Raw genomic sequence first — 19,136 nt, 5'->3', positions numbered from 1 at the left:
AGGAGGTGCCGCATTCAGCTCTGCGGGAAGGTGGTAGTGACGACAGTAACTTCCAATCTGAGGAAAGTGTTGACTCACACGCTGCAGGTGTTTGCAGGAGTGAAAGTGGTACTTTTAAAATGCTGATCGTGAGCAGAGCTCTTAAGTACACTGATTTGATTATACAGTGCTGTGTAAAAGTATTTGCCAGCTTCCCGATTTTCAAAAAGGGTCTTTTTTTAAACATTTGTCACATGTACGCATTATAGATCATTAAAGAATTTTTAATTTTTCTCATTTTCTAAAGGAAAAAACCTATCCAAACCTATCTGGATCAGTATTTGCCTGTCAAGCCTAATAACTGGTTGCACCACCCTTCGTCGCATGAAGTGTTTGTGATAACTGGCAATGGGTCTTTCACGGGAATTTGGTTTGCAGAATTTATGTTAATTCAGCCACATTGGAGAGGTTTTAAAAAAACAACTTGTCTCAATCTGATTTAGAGCCAGACTTTCACTAGGCGACTCTAAAACCATTTATTTTGGTTTTGAGCCATTTGTGTGTGGACTTGGTGTAGTGTTTTGGGTCATTGTTCTGGGGGCATCAGGGCATGAACCAATGGTCTGACCAATGGTCAGAATGGTCTTTGCTCAGTGGGCTTTGATAAGTAATTGTTGATCAATGGGCATGACAGTATGCATATTAATGATCAACTAACTGACCTCACAGCCCATTGTTCATTCAGTGGGCTGGTTTCAGTCATTGTGCAAATGTACTGTTTGTAATGTTGGGGAAACGTGCCGTCAGCTGAGACTGAAGAAGTCACTTGGATGAGTGACGAAATGCAGCAAAAGTCTCAGACCATCACACTACCACCAACATGTTTGATTGATCTTTTTAGTAAGTGTTGTGTTAGTTTTACACCAGATGTAACGGGACAGAAAAAGTTTAGTGTTTGTCTCGTCAATCCACAGAAGATTTTACCAAAAGCCTGAAGGTCATCAAGAATATTTTCTGGCAAAAGTCAGATTAGCCTTTGTGTTTATTTTGGTCCACAGTGGTTTTCTTCTTGAGTCTCCCGTTGATGTCGTTTTTCCTCACTCACTTTCTTATTGTTGAATCGTGAACTCTGACCTAAACTGAGACAAGTGAGGCCTGCAGTTTTTCACAAAATGTTCTGAGTTTTTTAGTGACCTCCTGGATGAGTTGTTGGTGCGCTCTTGGAGTTATATTGGTACACTAGTTCACCATTGGCTCTCATCGTGGTTCACTGGAGCCCTTAAGCCTTAGAAATGACTTTGTAACAGTTCCTAGACTGATAGTTCCCAATGACTTTGTACTTCACTTTGTCAGACAGATTCTATTTAAGTTCCTTCTTGATTCTGCAGGTCTAGCAGTAATCAGGCCTGGGTGTGACTAGTGAAATTGAACTTGGCTTTTTTTAACAAATGTGGTTAATCATGAAATTCATAATTTAACAATGGGGGGGCAATTACTTTTTCATACCGGTCTAGGTGGGGTCGGATAGCTTTTTTCTTTTAATAAATGAAATTTAAAAACAGCTTTTTGTTTTAACTCTGGTTATTTTTTTTGTCTAATATTAAAATTTGTTTGATAATCTGAAACATAAGTGTGACAGATGTGTCAGGAAGGGGGCAAATACTTTTTCACAGCACTGTAACTCGCTGGCTTTGCTTCATTTTGGCAACATTTTCTCTGCTAAACTCATGCTACTGTTTCTTCATCAGCACATACTTGTATAATTCCATTTGTGCACGTTGTCTTTTTAGTGTTGTAACTGTTTGCAGGTGTGTGTGTGCAATTAACATTTTGTCAAAGGTTAATGGGTGAAAAAAAAATTCATCTATCTTTTCCTCCGGTGTGCTCAAAAAAGTTTGCAGGCGTGAAGCCGTTGCACACACGCTTATTTCACTATAGAGATGATGAAATGTTACCTCATTATGTCATATTTGGTTTTGTCAAGCTGCTAAAAAAATACTAAAAATTAATCAAATAGTTATTGAGTACTCCCCAGAGCCTAACTCCTGCTGCTGCCTCACCATTACTGCTGTGTGTTTCCTGTTTCCTCACCTACCTCCTCCATTTCTTTCCCATCTTTCCATCTCCTGCTTTCATCACTTGCACAGAGTGATGACAAAGATAGATAGAAGCTTTGGCAGCTGAAGGAAGAGATGAATATTTAAAATCGGGCATCTTTCTCTGTCCTCTCACTGCATCCCATCCTTTGTCTGTCTCCCCTTGGGGCTTGGCTCTCCAGCTCTTGGTGTGGTGTGGCACAGTGTGCGTGCGTGTGTGTGGCATGTCTTGGCTTGTGGTTTTCTATTGGCATTCTAAGGCGAGTGTAGTCAGATGATGACACTTAGCTGTCAGCATGCAGCATTAATGAGCGCAGTGACACGCACAAACACTCACCCCACTCTCACACACACACACGCAGCATTCCCCAGGGAGATCAGCAAATGATCACCTTCTCCTCTCTGTGTATCCTACAAAATACTTTAAAAGCTCTTTATTTTTTTAACCTCTCATTTCCACTGTCCCTCCATTTCATTTCTCCCTCCAAATTCGTGCTTCCTCTTTCGACATCGCACTATTTTTTCTCAAACTTTTTTGCCTCACTTGTGTGTGTACTCAAAGTGTGATATGTGTTAGTTGGCTGTGAACCATGCAGACACGTATCTGACAACTCTATTAATACACAGCCAGCTAATACCAGCTTCCTCCTGTGTGGATTTTTGCACGTGTGTGTACGTAAAGAGAGATGTGTGTGCTCAGTCCTCAACCAATCCCTCCCTGCACTCGAGGTCTCTGCAGAGATTTGTCTGAAAGGCTTAAAGCGTACAGATCTCCAGTCATAGAAAGATCATGCTCACAAATACGCGCAAACACACACACACACACACACTCATATATATATCCCAGCTGACTCACCGACACTGTTGGGAGTTTGCAGTGACTGACAGATTTAATAGAAGAACAAGCTGTAATCTGAGGGAATCCATTCAAAGAGGGATTACATTGTAATCTGAGGATAGAATAGCTTTTCATCTTTCTCTCCCTGTCTCGTTCATTCTCCATTTATCAGTCGCTATCTTTTTTTTTGCCCTAAAGCCGCACCGATCCTTTTACTAGCCCTCTTTTTATATATATATATATATCTTTCCGATCCTTTTCCATCTGACACACACACTTCCAATCCTAGCACAGCTGTGTCACCTCAGCAGCACTTTGCTGTCAATCAGCAATGATTGCGCTGACGAGAGCATTGTAACATTGCAATGCCTCTTTGGTGCTAAATTATACCCAGAACCATGTGCACATACACTTGGAGGAAGCTCACAAGATTTATGTTTTTTTCCCTCTCTGTTACCGCTTTTTCTTTCGTTTTTTTTGCTTCAACAGCTCTTCTTTTTTATCATTCCTCTTTCTATAATGAAGCTTTTTAGCCCCAAGTTGTTGTTCTGATATTGCTCCATTCTGCAGCAACCCGTCCTGCGAGCCCTCCCTCCATCACTCCTGCTTTCCCTGCCTCTGCCACATGGTGTTTCTCATTTGCTAAATGAGGAATCCAATAGAGTTAGATTAAACTTTCTGGACTCTGTTTGTTGAATCTTTAGAGCGAGCCTTTTAGCTGCCACAGCTTAAATGCGCATGTATAATAATGTGCTCTGCCAGTTTGAATATCTGTCCTTGTTTAAGTTGAAGAAGATTAATTTAATAATCCCAGTTTAAACAACTAAAAGGCAAAGATAAGAGGATGATAGGGAATAAGGGAGGGAGGATAGGCGGTGGGGAACAAGAGATCCAGACGAGATGAAATGATAAGAGATTTCCCCAGAGAAAGAGCATGTTAGACACGCTGACAGAGAGAAGAGAAGAGCGAGGATCACACAACCGTATGGCATTTTGCTTCCCCCTCTATTTCTTCCATCGTGTCTGTCACTCCAGGAAGGAAAAGACCATCTGCGGTCCCCCCTCACTTTTTCCCCATCTGCATATATACCCGGTCTCCCTCCTCAAAGCCCTTTTTGTTTTTTGTTTTTGTCTCCCTTGCCATGCCAGTGTTCTTGCTGTCCTGATTTGTCGGTCTGCTCCCCCCAGACGCACAGGCTAGGTTAATAGGTTGGGTTCACATCCCCTTCCATTCATTACTTGTGGCCTTGTTGCTGCTGTTAAGGTCCGCTGATGGTTACTACTCCCTCTCTGACCCCATCTTCCTACACTGGACAGCTAATGGACACTATACCCTTGTTCCATCTGCTTCTACCTCGGCCTGCCCATCGTCGCTCAGCCTCTTTGCCTCTTCCACCCACTCCTGTTAAGCCATCTTCTTTTTTCTGAGCCCAGACCTTTCAATGTGTTCAACGAAGAAAGTAAGAGTGATAGAGACCTCCGCGATTGCTTCCATCTGTCTATTCTACCTTTCTTTTGGTGTCACTTTACTTATCTTCTACATTAATGACTCAGCCTCCACTCACTGAGTGTTGGTGTCAAGGCGCTCAACTGTGTGTGTGTGTATCTGTGTGTGTGTGTGTGTGTGTGTGTGTGTATCTGTTTGTGCCATCGCTCGCCTGTCTTCCCACCGCATGTCTTATTACAGGTCCGTGTGACAGCGGGATATGACTTTTCAGCGCTTTCTCTCTGATTTAAAAAAAAAAAGGAGACGAGGGAGAATGAGAGGGGGGAATAAAGAGCAGGGAGTCAATTACCACCTTTTCCTCGTTCCCTTCAAAGGGAAGATCAAAGCTGCTTCTCACCTCCCCTCTATGCCCCCTCCTTTCCTTCTACCCCGACCAACCCCTATCAGAACTAGTCTGTTAATTTACACTCTACTACCCCCCGCACCCCCCACCCTTTTGAAAATCTACATATTCATCAGTTATATAGTCGATGCACTGGGAACCAAGGGAAGTTCACACACACACACACACACACACACACACACACACACACACACACACACACTCTTACAGAGCCATAACAGTAACGTATAGGCTTCACAAAATCTTTAAAACACTGACATAAGTTTTTCTGTTTGTCTGGTTTTTTTGCTATATTCTGAACAAATGTTATACTTTTCAAACTGATAACAATTCTAAGGCATTCTCTTCTTATGAGAGGCCATTCAGGCCATAAATCATACTTTCTCGCACACACACAAAATCATAATCTTGCACGTACACCACAGTCTCCCACATACCATTTGGGCAATAAATCATTCTTCATATACTCACACTAGTGTACTTCTTTTTTCTGAGAAGTATAATTGTAACTCAGACACATTGCCATGCTATCTCCAATACATCATTATATACTGGATAGTGTGGTTCAGACAGAAAGAACGCTGTTGTTTATAAGAGCGAGTTACACTGTGTGTGTATGACTGAAAATATGTTTGAGATAAGAGGACACAGTTGTTTAGAAACCGAAAGAAAGTATTATCAGAACTTTTAGTCTTTTCTCAGTCACATCTATATTCTCACACCTCAAATTTCATTGCCATTCATTCAATCTCTGTTACTGTCTTCATTATGAGCAGACACTGTCCAGTTGGAGATGTTGCGCAGTGGGTATGATGCAGTCACTCTTTCTGCTCATCCAGACGATGCAGCATCTGTGCTTTCTCTGTATTGATTCAGCCAGTGCAAACTATGCTTTTTAACAGAATGTAAACAAAACTGCATTGAATTTAGACAAAATTGCGTCAAACAGGACAATGATGCCAGGCACAGAAAATTCCTCCAGAGTAACGTGAGAGACTGACAATCTCATACACAAAGTTATTACTTGGTGGTTCTGCAAACTACTGAATCGTGGGCTGTGCTTAGTTTTCACAATCATGTGAACTAAAACTGTGGAAACTGTGATGACTAGCTTTGTGTAGTCATGTTTGCTACACAAAGTTGGGTATAGTACGACACTGAGTGGACAGTGTCAGAGTGTAGAGGTGTGCGTATGTGGAAGACCATTGAGATCTGTGTTTGAGATCATGCTGCTGTCTACGGTTTATGAGCTAACCCGCCTCTCGTTTTTTTTTCTCTTTCTGTTGCAGATCCCGAGTCAGAACCAGTGGTTCCAGCTATCGTGATTGGTCCAAAAGACACAACAGTGGTGGCTGGAAATGAAGCTATACTGGAGTGCATTGCTAATGCTAGGTAAACTCCTTATACATGCATACAGACGTGCACATACAAACATGCCTGCAGAGGGTGAACGGTTTCTTTTGCTAAACTGTTTTCTTCCAGGTCACTTAGAGGACACCTCGGAAACTTGTAGCTCAGCAAATGTTCCCCTCTCACTTAAATTACTCACATTGGGTCACCCAGCTCACACAGCTTACAATAATTACCTGAATGACTGATTATCCTAGCCATTATTTTAGTTTAGTTTTGATTAGTTTCTTTTTTTTAATTGTATTGTATTATGGGTAATATTTGTCAGGGACAGTATTTAAGAAGTTCAGAGTAGGTATTACAATACAAACACTGAACTCATAGGCATGGAATACATCATTTATGTCAGTTCTTTAAGTGCAAAGCATCAATTCAGTTAGTTTAAATTGCTTAAAGAATTATTAAGTGAATCTAGGTAGTCATACTTTCCTCCTGGAATATGTGATGAGAATGTATTTTTATGCTTATATTATAATCTTCTGTTATATTCACTCAGAAGCAGGTTTTCCTATGAGTCCAACATTAATAGGAAAAAAAGAAAAGTGCCACTGAGGCTATAATGACCAGATAAGAGCACAGCCAGTCAGAATGATGAGTTTTCTGGACTCAACAGGTGATATTTTTTCCCTACTTTTGTTCTGTTTGTACAAGGGTTTTGTCAGATTTTGTTATTAAGTCTGACCTAGGCTGGCTGCTCTGTTTTGTGAGAGCCCCTTTAAATGTTTTTCTGCTGCACTTGACCGGCACTTGACCACTGGGTATCACTCAAGGTATAAAAAAATCAAGTGACTATTACACATAATGGATACCTGGAATGTAGCTACAGTAGCTTTTACAAAACAGCAGAGGAACCATCTCAGTCTAATAAGCTATTAGAAAAGTGATATTTAATTCAACACTAATAAGTGTGTTTTGAGGTTTTTGTTTTCTTCGTTTTGTTTTATTGCCTGCTCTGAAAACGTAGAGAAAGCCTAGTGACTATTTCTGCTATCAGAGATGTACCCACTGAAATTCTCACACCAGAGAGATAGACTTGTACCCAGGAAACAACTGAAAGAGAGAAACTATACTATACAATATCTGGGAGAAATAGGAGTTTGAGCAATGAAATCTAAAGTAGTGCTAAATTCCAAAAGCATTGGCTATCCACCTCCATTAATCATCAGTGAGTTATAGCGCTGTCCTGCTAAAGTGCTGAAATGATTAGAAGCTGATTGGAAGCCCAGTCCCAGCAGACCTAATAGGAAGAGTTTTAAAATCTGCTTTTCACTCTTTATAAGGGACAGAAACCACCGAGTCGGCAAATATTCAAATGTTTTCCTGCTGGTTAGGTGCCTTTAAATTCAGGTTTGTCTTCACTTCACATTTGGAATGTGATTGACAAAAAGTGCTCGTTGTGTTTTATTTACACTTGGACGGCATCTAAAATAACAGATTCCACCAGAAAAACTTTGCTACGAGTTTTATATGACCATGTCATCGACCAAATGAGTGGATTTCTGTCCAAAACAGTCTGTCACTGCATATGGCAGAAGCGATTTGTGTACCTCAAATTCAAACCAAGTAAAGGTTTTTGGCACAACTTCACTTACTTCCAAGGTGCTTGGAGAAAAAAGTCGTCTGAACAGATGCAGCCATTATGCGTGATGACCCTGATGAAGGCTGTGAGCCGAAATGTGTCGGTCGAGCACTACATTTGTTCTCTATACCAGCGGTCCCCAACCCCCGGGCCTCGGTCCGGTACCGGTCCGTGAGTCGTTTGGTACCGGGCCGCGAGAGTAGAGGCTCAGGTGTGAAATGTATGGTTTTCAGGGTTTTTATCGGTTTTCAGCGTTATTTTGTTATCGTTTTGATCGTTAACTCGGTTTTCCTGGGTCTTTTCACGTGTGTTATGAATAAATCTTCTTTTTTTCAGTACCAGTACTAGTTTTAGTTTGTTGTATTTATCCGCGACACCTTAAAGGTCGGTCCGTGAAAATATTGTCGGGCATGAACCGGTCCGTGGTGCAAAAAAGGTTGGGGACCGCTGCTCTATACTACAAGTTCTTCTGGTTAACCTCTGGTTCGTTAACCTCTTCAGACTGTGTCTCAAATTCATCCAGGCATTGAATGCAAACATGGTTGACTTACTGGCCTTCTTTTCATTCGCTTTGTGACTTGTTAATAAAGTTCTTTGTTAGTTTCATCTACTGCCACCAACAGTATGACTGCTAGTAGAATAAAAAAGGCAAAGAAATGTTGGAAAAATCCAATAAACATTAATACTAACATTGTAATGCTAATGATCTCTAATATAAAGTATTCTGCAGATGTATTTTACACCCAGCTTTGCTTATGAATCGTTTTGTTGTCGTTGTTGTCTCTTTAATTTCTGCTCCTGTTGTTTGTGTCATGATTCCTGCTGTACTACTTGTAAAATGTACTAATTGTGAATGTTACAGTGAAGAAACTGGACACTAACATCATCTATCTTGTTGTTCAAATGCAGCTATGGTTTTTCATCTGATTTTGTTAATGAGTATTTGTGTTTATATTCGCATCACTACATTTTGGTTGAAATTCATAGCTTCCTGTCTCCTACCTGAGCTTTTGAGCGGTCCTTCGCAAAATGCATTTTAAGAACAGTTCCAGATGCTGATTACATTAGTAGCTGTTGTCATGCTAAATCGGGTCCATGTTCACTGCACAAGATAAGAAATATATTGTTGGAAAAAGGGAAAAAATGAGCTGCACTATTATGACTTGAGAATATGCTGCTACATTGCTGTCTTGCATAAATGCACATGCACAAAAGAATGTTTTTTTTTCCCGTGTTGTTTATCCAAAACAAAATTTCATTTTACACGAAAACCCATTTCCTTTCCCAACATTTAGAGTAACTGACTGAAGCTCCTTCATGCTGAGTAGAGCTGACTGCTCTGATATAGACTGTCATCATTCATTTCCTGCCTCATTGACAAATAAACTGATGGATTTAATATGTTGTAATTGCCTTCTGCCACCCAGTTCTGCTCATTCTTTTTCTCCTCTCCTCTCCTCCTTTCTCTTCTCCTCTTAGACCAGTGGACCGCCTTCTGGTGTCGTGGAAGCGTGATGGGCGTCGGCTTTCCAGTGGGCAACGGCTCATTATTCCTGCCCCCACCTCTTCTGACACAGGCTTATATGTTTGTGAAGCGTCGTTTAGCAACAGCACTGCCAAACCCGTGGAGACAAAAGCGCACCTCACTGTAATGGGTAAGAAGAAAAAAGCAGTCACTTAGTCACCCACAGACACACTCGCATTCAGATTTCCATCATTTCACTTCAAATGACATTACACTGACTTACATTCATATCCTCGTCACTTATCCTAAATCGAAAAACAAGTTGGGTTGAGTTGATTGTGTTATTTACCATTAGTTCCATATATGTTTGACATTTTTTAAAGCTGTTTGTAAATGACATAGTCAGGTTGGAGTCGATGAATTTGACAAATTTGATTTAGTGTGAAAACTCAGCTTTAATTCCAAGGATTGAACTGAAATACTGCATTAACTGTTGAGGGATAATGACAATTTTATACACAGTCCCCTATTTTCAGGGGCTTAAGTGTAATTAGACTCAAAAGATGCTTCATGGAAATGCATTATTTTGTCATATTAGTAAGGAGATTTTGCATTGCATTTGGAAGCTTTTTCTGTGAACCCATAATGAATTCTAAATGTAAGTGAGACAGGCCATTCATAAAAAGAAAATAAACCCATCCAAAAGAGCAGAAACAGCAGGACTTTCCAAATGTTCACAAACAGTCTGGTATATTCCTAGAAGCAAAAAACACACTGTTGAAGTAAAATGACCGGACATCCACAGACGATGCCTGTGGTGGATGATCACAGAATCCTTTCCACGGTGAAGAATAATTTCCACTTTGTAATTTGAAGCATGTGAAATTATCTGTGTGATGCACATGAACGCATGTTCCCAGTGTCACTGAGACATGTTAGAAGTCTGATGAACTGTGTAGAGATTACATTCATATGTATTAGACGGTGCTTTGAAAAGTGAGGCACAGCATACTGTAAAAGCAAACCAGCGTTATTTGTTTTTAGGTCAGGAAGCAAATTATTTTGCACTGATTTCAGCTCACTTGAGCTGCATTTCACTTTGCTGATAAAAGACTAATGGCAGGGAGAACAAACAACACTGAAGAGAGGGATGCAGCAGAGGCCAGGATAATCCTCACAAAGGTTGCCCATTGTTCGCTGATATCCATGAGTTCCACACGCCAGACAGTCATTGTCTGTGAAAGATTCTCCACAAAGTGTCGAAAATGTTCATTTTATTTATGAATGTGTTAATTTGTCTAGTTCATTTGAGCGCCTGAAACTCTGGGATTGTTTATGAAAATTGCTGTAGTTTCTCCGCAGTTAACGCAATGTTTTTGTTCAGCCCCTTGAACTGAAGATTGAACCTTAAGCTCTTATTTATTATATCGAAAGTACAACTTAAATAACTGAATATTTAGGCCTAACTCTATGTTTAGGGGACTTTTGCCCCAAAAAGGGAGGCGAGTCCCCACAGTGTTATTGTGTAAAGACATTTATGTCCTCATAACATAAGTAATACAAGTACACACACTGCCTAACAAAATTATCCATGATTGTCCTGGGTAGGTCCACTAATGCCCTCAACATGTGATTAATTTCTGCTTTAGCCTCGCTCTTGTCTTCCCTAGTACATTTGTTGCTCCGGGCACTGTTTATTCCTCCATTTATTCTTCACTCCTGGAAGCTGGACTGTGAGCACCCGAGGCAGTGACTGTCAGCTACAGCACTGCTCAAGCTGAATCTGTTGTCCACATTCACCATTAAATTGTCCATTGTAGTCACAAACAGCTGTTGGATTCATGTACACACAAACTCACCCACGTGTTCTCACAAAAACATGCATGTGTGCACTTCATGCTTACACACATTCACAAAATGGCACCGTGGCCACATATGCCTGTTTGCCCGGCAGCTCAATTAGCCCCTCTCCCTGGAGTCACGAATCAATAAGAGGACGCTGAAAGCACTCAAACAAGAGCACTCTTGTAGCAAGCCACTCCTGTCTTCTGCGTGTGTGCGTGTAATAGAAAACAACATACACGCGAGCAGGGAGCATGTGATTGATGAGCCGAAACTTCTCTCCTCTAGTTTCTTAGCATCTTTTTACTCTGCTGTGATTGTCTGTGCGAAAGAGCACCTAAGCAGAGAGCACCGACTACCTACGCCCACAGAATATTCAGAAGACCTGCCTGAATATTTATACCCTACTTATTCTCGTTCTGTGCCCCCTCATAATCCTTTTTCTTTGTCTTCCCCCCAAAAACTCCTTTTTCTTAGTTATCTTTCCTCATTAGGCCGGCAGGACCATTAAGGCCTGCCTGGCAGGGAAAACGCCTGCATGCATTCATATGTATCAGAAAAGAAGTGACTGACGAATACATTGGTACTGATCCTCTTTTTCTGCTATGGGCTCAACAGACCTTGATGCAATAAAAGGGATTCCTAAACAGAATAGTGTATGTGTCTATTTGAAAGAAAGAGACAGCCTCAAAGGCATTCATTATTCAATTTCATTTCTTTTCTGCCCCGATCCTCTAATCGGAATATGTATGATACTGCATCCTTGTGTTGTATACTGTACAAACGACTTGCGGTGCAAAAAACAATATATCTGCTGTTGTTTTCTGTCTTTGTTTTGCAGGCAGACATCAGGGAATCCACAAAAGCTCAAATCCCTAAAACCAGCCACCCAAACACTCTTAAATGTGTTTTGTTGTGTTTTGGCATCTAGGTTCTTGCACTCACCTGACTGAAGGAGAATAATGCAGCTATGTTATCAGCGTCACACCATATGGTTGTTATTCATCTCTTGTTTTCCCGTTCGCTCTTCACTGCACGCTTTCCTCTTTCTTTTGTCAAAAATCAGGCAAAACTGCACAGTACATAGTAAAGATAGGTGATGCACATATGTGGGTTTAAAAGTTGCCTGGAAGAACTAAAAAGAACTTTGTGTTTTCTCTTCAGTCTGCTGTTTAGATGTGAGGGTGGTCTCACTTTCAGCCACACATGTACTCCAGGTTGGGACTGCATTTTAACTCGCCAGCTTCCATTCAGCAGTGCGCTTTTATGCAGCGTGCTCTCAATAAAGGCTCTGCAACATCCGAATTAGATGCAGTGAAATCAAGTGTTCTCTTTTTAGGAGTGTGGTAACAAAGAAAATAGGATGACGCGTGGGTTCTAAAATATGGTGAATGTTGTGAAAAGGTCTTTAACATGATCTGTGATCTTTTATAAAAAAAGTAGTTCTGGTGACTAAACGTAACCATGCGCCAACTGAAAGATCAAGTAAAAAACAAAAACGGACTTGTGTCACGTGATGGAAAGTCCTGACGTTTACAGAACTCCTGCATGGTAGTGATGGCAATAAGTGAAAATGCAGTCCACGGAAATACGATGCAAAGAAAAGAAAATATTGTGGGATAAAAAGGGGATTTTCAATAGTCTTAGAGGGACAGCAGAATTTTAAAAACCTTATTGTTTGCATGTTATTACCTTAAACCTATCGGGGGGAAAAGCACACAAATGAAACTTTTATTAAAATTCTCCTTTTTCAATAAGAGGTATATTGTTGCAAAAGCCAAAATACACATTTATTATTTAAGTCATACACTGGACATTTCATTTTCCTCAGTCATTCTCTGGTGAACAATTGCTACCATTGTGTGGACTCACAGACTCAGCTGTCATCTCTTTGTAAATATTAACAAGTGCTTAAAAACTGAGGAATGGAGTCTGTGCAGCAGTAGGTAACTTCTTTTATAGCAAGTAAAATGTATTAGAATATTATATATATGCAAGCATATATTTACATTCAAGGTTTTTGTTTATTCTCACCACTGCTGTCAGCACTTAGAGCAGTGCTGGTGAAGATGTTTGGATGGAGCAGTCATTGGCAGCAAAATGGAACTGTTTAAGAAAGAAAGAGGAGGATTGTGCCCCTTGGGACCTTCCCCGAATGTGTTTTTTTGTGGCTGTGTATGGAAGCCATTTCACAGAGCATATAGACACAAAATCCTGCCTTCCACTGGCACTTAAATTACTCAGTGCCAAGAGGGGAACCATTTCTATTCTGCGGTGCTCCATTACAAGTCTCCTCTATTAAGGAATAAATACTTGGAGTGGGCAAACTGTAAATTTGTCTGTTACATTTTCATTTTCAGCCTTTTATTTATTTATTTGCCTAAATTGAGAGCTTGTTAGTAGCTGTTTAATGACTTGGTGTTATTACAATTTTTTTTTCTTTGCAGAACCGCCCTTTCTGACCGCTCAGCCAAAAAGTAAGATCTTTGGAGAGCTCGACAGGAATGCGGAGATCCCATGCCTGGCTGCAGGTATGCATGAGATAAATAGTTGTATGTATAAAGTTGTAGAATCTAAGTTTGTAATAAGCCTTATTTTTGGTGGGGGGGGGGGGCTAATTTTTATACCTGTTTATAATAACCATGATGGAAGTTGGGTCAAAAAGCTAGGTGTCACTTTGTTTCTTTGAAGCTGACGTCCAGCTGTCTGCGAGGGAAAGCTTGCTTTGTCGATAAAATACAACAACGCGCAGTAGAAACAGACAGGAAATAAATAGTGGAATTTTAAACTGAAGTGTGAAATGAGAAGATGAAGACCAGCATTCTCACTGGGGTGACTCAGATTATTACATGGAACATGTAACACTTCCATTAGGCACTCTCCTTAAAACGATAATAGCGTTAGTCTCAGTCTTGTTAGTCAACACTCAATATTGTCTCAGTCATTGTCTAGATTCACACTTCATCAAACCTCCCCTGCCCCTTTACTGCTGTGTGAAAATGAAATAAAACAAACAATGAAAATTATTTTGATAAAGTTTCTAAATTCCTGAAAAGTGTCAGGGGAGGCTATTCCACATGCATTCAATGATCCAGCAGCCACTTAAAGTGTGCTGAGTCTCACAGGCTGCTTGTGCGTGCCACCACATGAGTCGTAGAGCTGATGCATACTCACACGTCGGAGTTTTAATTATTCTTTAACTCACTAATGTTTAACTTGGTTCCATCAAACTTCCCCAGCTCAATAGTTGTGTTACTTTCTGAAAATGTTATGTTTGGATATGCTAATAATGCATTATGTCTCTAAATATGTGTGTATTTGCATAATTTTCCAGACCTCAAATCTGAACACTGGATAAACCAAGTTGTTGTTTCATTTTGTTGATATATGAGAGTCAAAGAGTTTTTTACCAAAATCTCTTTTTATGACTTCATAAACCAGAAAATACTCCCACCAGACAGCTAATAATTGTCAAATTCCACTATATTTGTAGGAATAAACTGTCGTATAAATAAAGCTATGAATAAATAAAGACTGAGAACAAATACCTCAGAAAAAGCTTCAGGATATAGACAGGAGGAACTGTTCGGTGCACACTGTATGGCTGCTCGGCCATGGAAATGCATGAAGCTCCCAGCACACAGTTTTTGTGCTGATGTTAATGTCAGAGGAAGTTTGGGGCATTGCAGTGATTGAGTCAGCAGAGTGTTGGAGCCTTTACCCACCTCAGCACTCGGTGACCCCGCCATGGCTGAATTGCTGTGGCTCCTGAGCGCCTCCACATTGCAATAATACTGCTTAGAGTTGGAGAATCTAGGAGGAAGGAAATTTCCCTAACTGACTTGTTTAACCAGTGGCAGCCATCACATGCTCAAAGTTTTTAAGCTCTTTAGAACGACCAATTCTTTCATAACTGATTGTAAATGGAGTGCATGGCTGAGTGCTTGATTTCATACAGCTGTGGCAACGAGACTAAAAATACCTGAATTCAAAGATTAAGAGGTGTGACCCAATACTTTTGTCCACATGTTATGTCAGTATTACAGGTTTTCCTAAATGTGATGTTTAAATGTCATAATTAGATATTATATTATTAGTAATGTATTAATTTGCACTAACATCGTTTTCTTTGAAAAAAGACTCAAAATGAGACTGAGCAAAACATGTTTAGCACTTAGTGTCTCACCTTAACTGCTTCTTTAACTTTGGGTGACGGACACTAAGCGAGAGAGAGGATGTGATGGTTCTACGTCATGTGTTGTTGTGGAGTTTTCTTTTAGTACGTTATATTTCTATTCAGTGTCTTTGGGGTTTCTTTTAGATTTTACTATAATGCTAGTGTTTGGTGTTTTTGATTATTGTTAGTTTGCACTTTGTGTTACTTCACATTTTGGACTGTTTTTAATTCTGTTTACAGACTAATAATTGCTTTTTGCTATTTAAGCAACCACAGGCACATAACCAGTGTTGGGATTGTTACTGAATAAAGTAATTATTCGATGTTCTTCTTTCCTTTTGTTAAAGTAATGCAGTATGTTACTTAATTATTTGCTGGAGAAAGTAATTTGTTAGACTACTCATTATATTACTTTTGCATTGCTCCATTACATATGAAATGCACTGTTACTCAATTAACAATAATAACCTTAGGGTTTAGGACCTTGTACATCTTATCTTATAAAAAACAATGTGTTCTTTTAGTGTTTATGTATGAGCAGAAAACTGGCAACACAATGCAAATTTGAAAAACCAGCTCGGAGAGACTTCAAAGTGATCACCACAGTAATTGTACTGTAGAAACAGGTGTGAATAGACATCAAGGCTACAAAGCTGCCAGCTTGACTGCTCATCATTGTGTTTTTTACCTGTTGAAGTTCAGGTTCTGGCTGCTGGGCTGCCAGACACTCAGCATTAACATCACTCTCGGTTCTTCACTAGCTTTGTGTTAGCATGCTGTCTGTGCAGATGTTTCCAAAGAGCTGAAGTTGTGTTACCACTCCTGGGTGCAGGTTGCACTTTACCATTGTGTTCTTGTCCTTTCATGGATTAAAGATAAAAGCAATGTCCATATCTCCACTCCTCACATGTTGTACTCTGCTTTACCATTTTCCTCCTCCCTGCACATGAACCAAAGTCAGTCGATTGTAGCACAAGTGGAGTAAGAAAAAGGCATGTTTGTTATTTTTTTTCTTTCCATGCACCTCTCTTGCCAGTAACTGAAGAATATAAGCAACAACATGGTTGTAACTGTATAAAATTAGTGAGTTTAGTACAGTAACTTGTTACGACACTGCACTACTGAAAAATGTAACTTCACTAAAACTGTCTCGCACATTACATTGAACTATAAAAAGCACTGCGTTGCTCGGGAATGCATTACATGCAACACTGCAGATAACCATCCACACACATTTACTTTACTATCACCAGTTACTGTAACGTTTAAGTCTCCAGACTGTGGGAGGCCACCAGACCACACGGTGAGAACCAATGCAGCCACAGGGGGAGCACTGTGCCATCCCATTCATTTCTTCTATGTCAACTTTACAAGTCAAATGTTGAGATTTGCAGCTCTTGTCCTGCTGTTTGCTGTTGCAGTTGTGTCAAGGTGACTCTGCTAGCAGGGGTTTGGCATCATTGGATATGTGTGTGCCTTAGTTTGAAGGCTTCATGAACAATGACACTTTACTTTTGGCATTGTGAGCGCACGCTGGTATGCTGACACCGAGCCTGAAAATTGCACTTGTTCATGACTCTTGTCTTTAAATGGATTACATGAAAACACTTATATGAGCCGGGCTAGATACAGCTCTAAAAACTGCAACACCCTCCCCTTTCTCTCTCTCGCTCCCTCTCTCTCTCTCTCTCTCTCTCACACACACATACACACACACTGAGTGAGTTTATGTTCCTCCTCAGTAATCTGATACAGTGGCAGTGTAATTAAATAGCAGGGGCCTCAGGCTATGGAGAGAGGGATGGAGGCTAAGAGGAGAGATGAGGGAAGGAGAAAAGAGCGCACGGTGACAGAGTGAGTGAGACGAGGAGGGGGTGAAAAATACGTCACGCGTGTCTGTGAAAGCTTGACACCAACAGAGTGAGAAACGGTGTGGAATTCATCGCTCGCTCTAACAGCCACAAACACACACACACACACACACTGGTGTGAAGGGTTTGAGACAGAGTAATTGCATGAGCCCCCTGCCTGTCATATTTGGCATGTCTGTCAGACAGGTGGGTGCTGATAGTGTAGCTCTTCGATGTGCTGCCCACATCTTTTATTCAGAGTGTTTTCTGGACCCTTCTGCCACCCTTACCCTACCACCCACACCGTCCAATCAATATATTATTAGCGGTCATTATGCCTACATGCATATTTATAGAGAGAGAGATTGGATAAAAGAGAAGAAAGATTGTTGAAATGAGTGTATGTGTGTGTGTGTTTTAGTGGGAGTTGGAGTGGTTTGCTCAGCAGCGAGGTCAGCTAGCTGCTTATTACAGTTTTTGCCCACTGCTTGAACACATTTTGCAAAACCCCGCTCGCTGTGCCAAAACTGTACACACAAGTACACATGACACAACACTGGGAAATATACTATTCACATCTGTGCCAAATTGGAACTCTACTCCCAAAACCTAAACTCTGCTGTCAAAACCTAACATTCCTTTGTCAAAATGTAACTCTGTTGACAAAATGACACATACTTGCATCATATGCAAACACTTACAGATCAGGGGGAACACACTAGTCTGCTGTACATAAAACACTGCAGTCCTTGATTCCCATTGTTTATTCAGAAGGCACATTTACAGGAGACACATTTCCAAACAACCATAAACGCAAATAGACCTACTCAATACTGTACATTGCAGTACCATGAATACAGGTACAGCAAATAAAACAACAACAACACAATAGTACTGCAATAGAAAAAACACTATACTGTAAACACAAAAAACCATGACAATTGTGCATAAGTGGGCTCATGGATCCCGCCGTCTGTTGGGGTCTGGCCACAGGACCTCATCAACATCGCAAGCAATGTCCTCTCCCGCTGGGCACCGGGGTAAATATCCTCTTGCTCTCCCTCCATCCATGCTTGCAAAGTTCTTGGAATGGCTACGCTGAGGGCTTTTTGTAGTTGGCTAATTGGTGTTCGGTTTTGCAAGTAGGTGCCTTCAGGTGTGTATTTGAGTGGTTGCAATTACCCGATGTGTTTTGTATTTTGGATACATGTGTTTTCCGAATGGCACCCTGAGATTTCATTTTGTGAGCGAAGTGTCTTATGTATGAAATAGAGTGTAGCATGCAGGACCATGTGTGTTGCATGAGGGAGTAGGTGTGTTGCATAATTGGTACTGGGGTGCAAAGCAGCGCTTTTGTTTAAGGTAGGGGTACATGTGTTTGAGGTATGGTAACAACAGCTTCACGTTGTGTTACTTTAGTCTAAGCATGGGTTTATAGTGTTCAAGCAACGGGCAAAAACTGTAAGAAAACTGAAAAATGTTCTTACACTGTGCTTTTGTGTGCCATGTGCATTCATATATGTAGGTGTGCCTCAGCCCAGGATTGAGTGGTATAAGGACACGGTGCCTCTTTCCAAACTGGCCAATCCTCGCTACAAGGTCAGCGCAGCAAACGGGCTGACTGTGCGCAGGGTGCAGCCGGGAGACGGAGGAATATTCCAGTGCTTTGCTCGCAACCCTGCTGGAGAGGCTCAAGCACAGACACAGCTCTTTGTCTCCAGTGAGTTTCTCTGATGCATACACACAAGAATGGAAGCATGAATAGACAAACCTACATCAGCCTTGAATTCTGACTCTCTATTCACTCTTGTATCACTTCACTTCTGTACCAACTTTTTCTTTTTTATTGTCACTTTCTTTGACTTTTTCTACCTTCACTACTAGCGCTGGAATTCAGCATTGTTTTGTTTCTAGATTATTTTTTGGGGGGAATCAATCGAGCTTCATGAAACTCAAGGTAAAATTGTTACCATTCTTGGGTTCCCCGAAAAGACAGTAGACGATTGAGCCTTCCTTTTAGCCCCTCAGTTCATCCTCTGTCTGAAACAAC

The 19,136-nt window shown here is 40.7% G+C and overlaps 1 protein-coding gene across 2 annotated transcripts in view; it reads left to right on the top strand.

Moving 5' to 3' along the window:
• LOC146707476 (protein sidekick-1-like) overlaps nt 1–19,136 on the top strand; it is a 295,921-nt gene that overhangs the window by 180,614 nt on the left and 96,171 nt on the right. For both annotated transcript variants that reach the window (XM_085458835.1, XM_085458834.1), the window contains 4 exons: nt 6,053–6,155; nt 9,232–9,407; nt 13,507–13,590; nt 18,612–18,806. In XM_085458835.1, coding sequence (XP_085314961.1) covers nt 6,053–6,155; nt 9,232–9,407; nt 13,507–13,590; nt 18,612–18,806 — 558 coding nt within the window. The remainder of the gene's footprint in view (nt 1–6,052; nt 6,156–9,231; nt 9,408–13,506; nt 13,591–18,611; nt 18,807–19,136) is intronic.

The sequence above is a fragment of the Copadichromis virginalis genome, linkage group LG6, assembly GCF_057382275.1.
Source record: "Copadichromis virginalis isolate Kocher_CV1m ecotype Utaka linkage group LG6, C_Virginalis_male_GT1.1, whole genome shotgun sequence".
In the NCBI taxonomy this organism is placed as follows: Eukaryota; Metazoa; Chordata; class Actinopteri; order Cichliformes; family Cichlidae; genus Copadichromis; species Copadichromis virginalis.
Note: the sequence above shows the minus strand (reverse complement) of the source record. Positions and strands in the feature narration are given on the sequence as shown.